This window comes from Labrus bergylta, chromosome 1 (assembly GCF_963930695.1).
Source record: "Labrus bergylta chromosome 1, fLabBer1.1, whole genome shotgun sequence".
NCBI lineage: Eukaryota > Metazoa > Chordata > Actinopteri > Labriformes > Labridae > Labrus > Labrus bergylta.
This window is the reverse complement of record NC_089195.1, coordinates 18,469,418-18,480,297: the sequence shown is the minus strand read 5'-3', so window position 1 is coordinate 18,480,297 and position 10,880 is coordinate 18,469,418. Positions and strand designations below refer to the sequence as shown.

At 39.6% G+C, this 10,880-nt stretch overlaps 1 protein-coding gene across 1 annotated transcript; it reads left to right on the top strand.

The window, feature by feature from the left end:
- The first annotated feature begins 250 nt into the window (after window positions 1-250).
- On the top strand, window positions 251-10,811 carry baiap2l2b (BAR/IMD domain containing adaptor protein 2 like 2b). Its single transcript, XM_065955597.1, has 14 exons — window positions 251-1,177; window positions 1,311-1,386; window positions 2,122-2,208; window positions 2,963-3,024; window positions 4,094-4,165; window positions 4,575-4,664; window positions 5,200-5,331; window positions 5,848-5,952; window positions 6,614-6,716; window positions 7,104-7,311; window positions 8,169-8,234; window positions 8,591-8,921; window positions 9,046-9,089; window positions 9,867-10,811. The coding sequence occupies exons 1-14, from the start codon at window positions 1,124-1,126 to the stop codon at window positions 9,940-9,942; spliced, it is 1,506 nt and encodes a 501-aa protein (XP_065811669.1). The 5' UTR covers window positions 251-1,123; the 3' UTR covers window positions 9,943-10,811.
- Window positions 10,812-10,880: the final 69 nt, after the last annotated feature.

Sequence of the window (10,880 nt, the reverse complement as noted above, 5' to 3'; positions counted from 1 at the left end):
ACTTCCTAGAGATGCTGGTTTGTTTGACTGGGTTTTATTTTTGTCTTTTTTTTAAGCATTCTGTAACAATGATCATTTTTCTCAATATTAAAATAGCACTTTGCCGTACCTTGTCTTACATTGAATCAATCTTTTTTTAAGGTGACAAACAAGATTATGTCAAATGTGTAAACTTAACACAATACAGCAGTAGAATGACAGTGGTTTAACTGCTTTATTAAGTACTGAACATCATAAGAGCCCTGTAAATGTTAAATAGCATCTTCTGATCCTTTAATGCATGGATACATTGATTCAACAACTTGCTTCAACTTCATACAACTAAAAATAAGGAATAATAGATGGGAGCTTTAATTTGGATTCAACATCTTTATCTGTTAAAGCACATAAAAGGAGCTCCTTATATCATTTTAATCTACCTAACATGTGCTATTTACTGTATATGGTAATGTCTACGGATATTTGATAAGGGAGTCTTGTGATGCAGACCTGAATTTGTAATTTTCTTTCATAGAGTTTGAAGAGTTGAAAAAAAAAATTCTAGTAGTGTGGGGAGAAATGTCTTTGTATCTAACTGCAAATGTGTTCTTATTATATACCTTTTTTCAGTACGTAGTTTGTTTCAACACAATTGAGGTCCCTCAGGTGTAAGTCTACGTCACAGCTAATTGTGCAGCTGGCTGTCCCCCCTTCTTCTTTCCTTTCAGAGCTTCCATCAATAATTTACCTTGCCCGGCCATATCGATGTCACCTGCTCCCTTTTCTCTTCCCATCGTTCGCTTACTCGTTCTTTCCACGAAAACTGCTGATGACAAGTGTGGTCAAAGAGCTCATTTACAAGTGACAGAAGAAAAGAGTAGAGAGAAGGAAGCACTATCTTTCTATTAGACAGGTGTTAACAGTCTTGAACTATAGGGACGGGGACTGTGGGAACGCAGTGAAGGTGACTTTCACTGCTCCAACACTTTGATACACAAAGGACAAGAAATGCCAGAGGAAGCTTCTTCAGAAGTTTGAATGGGAATACAGAGTCCTTACAGAAATCCATTGTGCCTCTGGCGTCCATTCTTTTAGGTTTTTTTTTGTTTGACTTAAGTTTATATTATCTTTCAAATTGTTCACTATGTCGGCAGCCACCAGTGACCAGCTGCACAGAACAACCTTAACTGTCTATGCGGTGAGTCTTTATCAGCTCTTTGTTGTCTCCTCTTGGTCTAAATGACTTGGCTGAGTATATATCAGATTTAAAATGTCAAGGTGTTTAGTGATAGTTAAAGTTTTTTTGGTGTGTTTCTGTTTCTGTGCTCTAGAACCTGATGGAGCAATTCAACCCTGGCCTCCAGAACCTTGTTGCTCTAGGAAACAGCTACGTCAATGCTTTCCAAGGTGAGTATGTTTCTCTTTCAGTGTGTGTGGGTACAGATATTTTCAGACGTTATTGTTGGACCTTTTTTTTTTTCAATTGTTTTTTTTATATCAACATGTTCTTTGAAATTACCAAAAGGTTGATTTTATTTAGGAACAGCATTTCTTTGGTTTTGCATGCATTACAAAAATAAACGTGTCGTACTTTTGATTGTGCAGGGGACCCAAAGGGACCTTAAGAGGAATGTCATAAACCTACACAAAACAAAATCCACAAAGAAGCCACAGAAAATGTGTTTCTATACTCATTTGATGCACCTGTTGTCCTACAAACATGAGGCACAGAAGTAAAGAAGAGAGGGTTTTGGTTGTCACTCACTGAATTTGCCTGACCCTCCTTATCCTTACTGTCTACGTTCCTCCAGCCTTGATTGTCTGTTATGTTTGTAGTCAGCTAATCAGCATGTATCATTAATGCATCTCTCTGCCTGATAAAACAGGAAAAGGCTGCCAGTCATAGGGCAATAAGGCAGCATGGGTTGTAAAGCTATACCTGCTGGCTTGAGGCTATTTCTAGACCAAAGCACATATCACCTGTCAGCAATGTGAGGCTTGAGTTTATGATGTATAAACGCAGAATTTATTGACCTACCAGGGGCAGTTTAACCTGCTGTGGTGTTACTTACAGTCCACTTTTTTTAAAATGTATAGTATTTAAAAAGTCAACAGTGCATTTCATACGTGTGTTTCCTTTAGCCTTAGCTGTTTGCAGCGAGGCGTACTTCAGCGCTGTGGCTAAGATGGGTGATCAAGCGCTTCATACATTTTCATCTCGCTCTCTTGGTAAGTGTGTGTGTTTTTGTTGTGTTTTGTGTGCGATTGATTACACAGCCTCTCCAGTACAGATCTCACCCTTAATTTATTACAGTCATTACGGACATAGAGTAGTGCTCAAGAGATAGCCCAACCATCGTTAAAAATACCACACTCAGTTCTCTTTAAGAGAAGAGAAGAAATAAAACATATTCCTCCAATGATACTACATCTCTGTGTATCACCATTTATTGTGGATCAGGATTGCATAATCCTGATTTTCATGCCTGGGATGTGTGATAGCATTGTTAGGGACAATGAGCATTATGCTTGCAAGTCCCCAATCTGACACACTAGTGCTAGCATAGCATAACACACGTGGTCCTGCAAAGTTGGCTAACTTGAGAAGGTCAGAGAACCACAGCGTGACCAGGAGGACCTATTGAGTGAAGGCCTCTAAATTATGGATGTGGACCTTCTTTCAGCTGCACTCATTCATTAACTCAACCACAGTCCAGGACAAAAGACGTTACCAGAGGCACCTATTATATCAAAGGCTTAGCTAACTTTCCACTATCGTATCAGCCAAGGTGGTTTGATTGAAAAACCCTCCAGATGACTTAAGCAATGCTGTATTGTCTTAAAGTCATGTATCAAATTTCCAACACATTATTCATATCTCCTGAAGTGTTCTTTTGTTTTATGATGTTTGAGCTGTGACATGTGTGAAGTATAGTTATGATATGTGGCAGATTCATTAGAGGCTTTTTTTTGTTTTTAACAGGGGATGTCCTTATCCAGATATCAGACACACAGAGGAGACTCACTGCAGAGATGGAGGGTGTGGTCAGTACATCATTCATTCAATACTCATGTTTTCACACCAAAACATGGAGTCCCAACAGTCTTAGAATTGCAAACTGAGGGCCTGATTCATAAAAGGATTGCACAGCCTGCTAAACCTATGCAAGTGTGTCAAAAAGACAAAACAAATAGGTTAATGCTCCTCTAACTGCGCTGCGGAGCAATGTTTGAGTGTGCTTTGTGTGTATATTTAAATCAGCAGTCATTTGGGGGAAAAATTAGCACCTTTATTTGCAAATCGGCCAAATTGTAAAAAGCAGGTCAGTCAGCAGCTGGACAGATCATCCACATCTGTCTGGAACCATTACGCATGATGAGGATGTGAGGGGTTTTTTTCTTCTCCAAGTTGTCCTTGCTTGCTACATTCAGGGAGGATGTTCTTAGTAACATGATGGAAGTCAAGTTGGTTTTTTCAAGTCTGGCCTTTCAGTACACTTGAAAAGCTTCCCCCTCGCCTCATCTTTGTTTGGACAAAATTGTGTTCTGTCAGCATGAGAGCACAGCTCCATGAGAGTGCAGCTCCATGCTGAGTAACGGGTCAGACAGCTTCTCTTCACTTTTAGACGCAAAACAAGAGCAAACAGAATTGGGTATGACAACTTTTGTGTGTGTTTGCGCCTGAATATCATAAGCACTATATGCAGCGGAGCCGATAGCGGGAGCACATAATTCAAACGTTTTTGAAGCTATTAGCGATTAGTGAATCAGGCCCTCAATCTATAATTACTTTAAGACTTTAGGTATCTTCAAAATTATAACAAAAATATCGTAAATCTTTCATTGGTTTCTAATTTTGCTAGTGACAGAACAAGCTAGTCTTTTGTAAATCAAGAAATTTAGTTTTTGATGGATCACAAATTAAACTGATGGACCAGAGATAAACAAGTGATGTGAATAAGAACAAAATTGTCTCTGATTAAAACACTGGCTTTAGGATTGAGCACATTTTCAGACAGACTTAGTCCTAATTAGGACAACTATTGCTTTTACAAGGGGACATGTTCCATAATGACTTGGCTATATCACAAGGACTTTTCCATTCCTGCTTCAGTTTCGGTGGTTTCAGGTTGAGGTGTTGCAGGCCATGGACAAGAACACCAAGTTGGATGAGGAGTACATTGAGGTGAGTTAGCAGCAATGGGAAAGTTCATGTTTTAATATATAACCTTCCATGAACTGGGTTTATCAGAGGAATAATTTGGATCCTTATGTCTGGAGTAGGGCTTGTGTAATTTCTTTATTTTAATTGTACTTTGCAGAAGGTTAGTATAATCAATACTGTAACTGACCAAAAACGGTTTCTTTCTGGTTTCTGGCCAATTGCTGACAATCTTTGATCTATTGTAAGGACTACCGTAGTTTATTGCATTTATTACATTATCATCAACGTGAACCTGAAACACACAGACTCAGTAATGACATTCTTGTTCAAAAGTGTCTGTTAAGTGATTAATTTGTAGGAAATATCTGCTAGAGGGTAGAATCAGGAAAACATTTCGTTATCACAGTAGAGCTTGTCTTTTGCGCTGCAGGGGAGTCGCAGAGTGTATGAACTGGAGGTGAGAAACCAGGCGGAGACTTTGGAGAAACAGCTGAGACGAGGATCTTACAGGGACTCCTTGGTAAATAATAGAGTGCACAAATGAGACGGAAACCAAGCTCCCCATCATTCACACTCATTCTGATGCACATTCTCAGACACAGATGGACATTGGAACAGACACAGTCCTACATACTCAACTAGGTGATAGTGTACATTTATTGTGTATATTCTGTACAGTGGAAATGACAATTATGTCCACAGATATAAATACAGATTGTCCATTTCCCATTTGCATGCTGCAGAGGATGAAGCCATATTTCATACAGTGGCCTATGTGTGTTCTGTATAAGAAGGAAGACAATTGAAGTCAGAGCACACATTTTCTCCCCTTTTTTTTATGTTTACAATTCAATGGTTTTTGGAAATGATCTTGTTGGCTGCCTTGACTGAGGGGGGCGGCAGTCCATTGGGGTGCTGGTTGCCCACCCCTGTTCTGTAGGATGGGACTTGTGCCACATGTGTATAAACATAATGTCCCTGTGTGTGTGTGTGTGTGTGTGTGTGTGTGTGTGTGTGTGTGTGTGTGTGTGTGTGTGTGTGTGTGTGTATTTCAGGAGAACAGTGAGTACATGTTGTATCTGAAGCAGAGCCGACAGGAGATCCTAAAGGAGGAGGAGAGGAGGTATCGCTTCCTCGCAGAGAAACATTGTGGCCTTACTCAGTCACTGCTCTTCCTTATTAACAAGGTTAACACAAACACACACACACACACACACACACACACACACACACACACACACACACACATACAGACAAAAGCATAGCAGAATCACACAACAACAGAGGAGGACACAGCAACCAGACAAAACAAACATACATAGATCCAGGGACATGGCCAGAGGAGTGGCCAGGGGAGGTATGTCACTGTCACACTTTGGTAATCGATGATGTAGTGCATACACAAGATAAGATAAGATACATAAGAGTTGAATAGTGCCCTAGAAAGAGTTGTGGAAACATAGTTTTCCAAAAATAATGCATTTTCAGCGTTGGACACAGTTAATCAGCATATAATAATAGTAATAGTAAAAGTATAAACACCCTGGCTCCAACCCTACACAGCATGTTTTTCTCTGTCCATGTGATAACATATTAATTTGCTTGATTATCTGATGAAACTCACACTTTACTGTGCACGGCCTCAGAGTCCTGCCTGATCAGGTTCAGCTTTAATAAGTTGCTCACAACTCATCTGTTTTCAGACCGGTGCATCTCTTCAACAGAAAGCAGATGGATGGAAGGAGAAAGTGAACGACACTAAAGGGTCCAGACCTCGGACTCCCACTCAGTTAGACCAAGATGCACAGGTTCCCCATGCATTAAGTTCTTTTTCTTATTGCAATCGGTTTGATCAAATGTAAACATGATACTCTGTGATTTAATATTTCATGGACCAGAATGAAGCTGTACTGACTTGGGATGCTACACCAGTGTCTGCTTATAGCTGTATTGGAATGATTTATGTAAACTGCTCACCATGTGCTGCCTTAACACTACCATAACTGATCAAATAGTTGCCAGGATCTTTTTGTTGATATCTAAACTAAGAGTATATCTCTTTATTATACATTTGTAAGAAGCATTCCCTGTTTTTTATCTGTTGTGTGATTTAGATCCAGTGGTTCAGGGCTCTCAATTTGTACAAGGCTTTAACTATTTTCTCAGAGGCCCCTTTACTGCACTGCATTAAATTGAGAAATGTTTGTAATATTATCTCTCTTGTGTTTGTTTACATTAGGAATGTTTCAGTAAAACACAGATCAGTTGAAAACAATAAACATTAAGTGCATATCTCCTTCACAGTCCAAATACAATCTGAACAATTGTACCTCTGTAAAGGTAGAAGATTTGGTTGAGCTGTTGTATCTTCTAAAAGCAAGACACCCTGCTGGGCTAGGTTTCATCATCACAGATGTATAGGGAGTGGGCACAGCAGGTAATCCAGCTGTGTTTGTTGTTTCTGCTCAGCTGCGAGGTTCAGTGAGCTCCCTGCTGCAGACTGTGGCCAGAGATGAAGATATGTCCTGGGCCAGGAGGGAGCAGCAGGCGCTGGGAAGAGTGCCCTCTAGAGGTAGGAAGAAGAATTTACTTTGGAGAAACTACTTTATTATTGATGGAGATACATTTTATTTAGGGATGTCAGTGTTAACAAGTTAACATGATGCGTTTAAGATCTGAAAAAGAGGTGTTCATTTTTTAAATCCCATTGATCGCGTTCCATTTACCGCAATTAACTCTTCAAATTCAGTGATTATTCAGCCAAAGGATACTCATCTGTTCATTTAAATTCAAAAGTTTTTAACATTAATGTCTGAATAAATGTGTTATTATTTGTTTTTCCGCTTCTTAAATTAAAAGAAAACATCTCCCATTCCCCAATTGTCTTCTTAATCTTCACCCTGTTCCCTCTTTTGAACTGACTTGTGTGTCCTCCACTTTTACTCCCATTTCAAACCAGCTCCATCTCCCATCCCAAACCGCTCTCGCTCCAGCTCAGTGGGGGAATCCCTGGGTCTTGGTGGAGGGAGAGCCATGAGAGCCCTGGTGTCTCACCCTTCATCATCCAACCCAAAGCTTTTACCTTTCAACAGGGGAGAGACTGTCACAGTACTGGTCCAGGAGCCACGCAATGGCTGGCTGTACGGACGCACAGACAGCAGCCTGCGGTGAGTGGCAGAGATAGAGTCCTGTGTGTGTGTATAGGTTTAGTTTTAAGTGCATTTTCTCTATCTTTCACATTACGATGGACAGATACTGTGTTGACAAATGCTGCTCTGTATAGCCTACTCAACTGGATAAGGAGAGTAGACATAGAAAGGAGAGTGTAAAAGTAATGAAAACTATAACTACAGTCACAAAACTTAGCATAACTGTGAGTGTCTGCTTAAAATTGCCACAAGAATCTGTCCGTCTGTGAACTGTACTGACCTGAAGGATCTTTAATAATTTTTTGGTAAGTTTAATGTGTGTGTTAGTGGAAGGGCTGTGGTGCCAGCTCGGCTGTTTGACCACATAGCTCCCTTCTGCACTTGTCTTCTCTCCCAATTACATGACCAGCACAATATGTCAGCGCCTGTCGTGGGGATGTTCTGTCTTTAATTCAGTACAGAAGTAGACAGAGAAGCGCTGTCCATATGAATACACAGTCATTGTTTTGTCTCTTGTCCTTGTTCAATTGACAGAAACATCACTTTGTTAAAAGAGGGATGAGATAGTTTCTTGTTAGAGATACAAAAGAAACGGTAAGTAGTGTTGTTTTATCCTGAGAAATGTCTCTCAATGTTTACACTCACCTGTATGGGCTGAAGGTTGGGAAACTTTTAAAGACAAATCTTAATCTTAATCTTAATCTTACAGCTATAAACTTTAAAAATATTGCTTAACCCCAAATAAAACATGATTAAGATTTTAATGTTGACACTTTAGTATGCAAAGCCTGTATATGAACTCCTAAACATGGAAACAAAGATCCATTGTGATCCAGTTTGCTGTTTCCTTATCTTTATTTGCCTTTTCTCTTCAGTCAGGGCTGGTTTCCTGCTGCATATGTGGCCCCTGTTGAGGACCTCTCCAACAATTTGGCAACAAGGTCGGAATTACTTTTAAACTACAAACCATTTGGTGACAGACTTCTGTGTGGTGTGACAAGTTGAGCTCAGCTTCAAGAAAAAAAAATATCTGCTGTTCCTAATTGTTAGACAGCATGCAAGCTACTCAAGTGCCTCATTTTTTTTAACAACACTGTGCTGTTTCAGATTCTTAACATTTGTAATAGTAATTTGTCGGCAGGAGACCTCACATCACACCATAATATGACTGAACTTATACTGTAGAATAGCATGTTTTTTAGACTGCTTGAGTAAACGAAAAAAACATAGACACAATTTAAGGTCACTGCTTTGTTACACCCTGAAAGTTCCTGTTTGTGCACTCTTTACCCCTCAGTGGTGGCTCTCTAAGAAGCCACAGTATGAACAACCTGCTTGACACTGACCAATCAGAGAACACAAAGTATGGAGATGTCCCACCACCAGCTACACCCAACCGACGAGCCTCTGTGGACTTCCGACCGATCTCTCCTTTTCCAGAGAAGCAGTTGGAGCTACTTTTGGAAGCAAAGACTGGTCAGACGAAGACCTACAATGAACACCCACCGCCACCTCCTCCTCCACCACCCCCTCCTCCCTCAAGTCAGAATCTAAGAAGGAGCTCTGTGGATTTTCGACCAATCTCTCCCCTTCCCGAAAGGAAGGGTGAGTCAGCTTCAGATGTCCAGGTACTAATGATGTTTCTATGAAAATAAATATTCTCAAAGGATAGTCAAATGTTTGTTCTCACTAATTCTGGATCATAATCAGTAATTCAGTTCTATTCACATCTGCCATCTTGTCTTTTCTTAGAGTTTATCACCCCATGGGCATTCTGAAAACCCTCTGTTTCCCAGGTACTCTCTCAGTGTGTAAATTTACAAAAAATGTGCAAAAAGTTTTTACTTCCCAGAATGAGTGTGTGATGAATTATTTTTAAAACATTTATAGGATGAGCATCTTTTGGCTAGGCAGTGATGTATGTGTGACTTAATCTCTTTTAAAACAAATATTGGTTATAGAATTGAAAATTCAGAGATAAACAATATGGTGACAGATTTAACATTTTTTCTTCTTTGGGTAGTTCACCACTTTGCTACAGATATGACTATGCAAAGGTACTCGTAACTTTACCGAATATTTACAACACCATTATACAACAGTTTTAGTGCAGACCGCCGTCTGCTAATGCTTTCTACATGTGCTGCAATCAGTGCTGAGAGTAAACTTTGAGGTGAGAGGAGGCACTTCTGGATAAACTACTGTGCAAGATGACACTATTTATAAATGACTAAAAGCATTGTTTTATTATTACATGTTCCATTAAAAACATTTTTATGAGCACATTTAAAAAAACATCTGTGCAGATACTGACATTTCAGTGACACCCTCAACTCAGGCTGTTATCAACAGACCTTTTAGTCTGGCTGTAAAGTCAACACAACATTTTTCCATACAAGTAGAGGAACGATTTTCATTGGCCACAGTTGTAACGTATCTCTGGTTGAGATCTGGTGTTAGTTTTCCTACCTCCTGGTTGGCCTACATGTCTGTATGTGGCTTGTTCATGTTGGCAGAAAACAGTTGAGGGTGTGAGGTATTGTGTTTCATTTTCCGTCATCCTCTCGTTTCAGAGGCACAAACCCATTCGCCACTGTGAAGCTGCGCCCGACGACGACCAATGACAGATCTTCTCCTCGGATCCTTTGATCTATCGGCACATGTGCAGGCATGGTTTGTAAACCAAGGCTGCAAGATGAGGTTGTGTGGAGAACTTAATGGCATCTCTAATATATGACGGCTTTGCGCCAGAGAGGCATTGGAATGTTTCCTGAGTTTTTGGAACAGTCTTAGTCTAAATGAGGTATATCTTGTTCCAAAAAGTGATACTGTGGTCTTTTATTTGGAATCCATATCGTTAAGTTTAAGGTTAAGTTTTAACAATTCTTTGTACAGTGTTCAAGTTTTTTTTTTAATTTAGATAGTTCCTTTTTTTCCAAAAGTATTAAAAGAATAGTTTAAAGGAATAGACATTTTAAACTGGATGAATACGATTAATACCACTTGCATATCTGCCTGCATGTTTTTAGCTGAGCATTAAAACGTAAAACAGGGGGGAACAAGAGGAAACCATAACAAACCATAACCTTTAATTTCTTGTCTGGACGAAGCCAATCTAGTTTTTTTGCCTTGTTTCCAGACTGTATGCTAAGATGAAGGCTGCAGCTACTAATATCCCACTACAGATGTGTGTGGTATCAATGTTGACGAATCTCAGACATGAAAAGGAAAAAACCCTCTTTCCCTTAAAGTTGAACCAATCCTTTTAGCTGATAAATCATTTTTCTGCTTAAGCTCTCATGTCTCTCTCTCATGCCATCATGAAGATGATCAGAATTGTTGTCCCACAGATCTGATCTGAATATAACATGTAACCCTATACGTTCTGCTGGGACCACTTTTTATTTCATCCGCACCACAGTGCTATACATATGAGATCCCTGTCATGACAATGTTAGTTTTCCATAATGGTTCCACTTAGGCCACCGCGTCTTACTTTGTAATTATAAATATTGAATTCTCTTACTCTTTATATTATGGAATGTTGAGCTCTTGTATCATATCATACATGCGTTTAATTTTTTTGT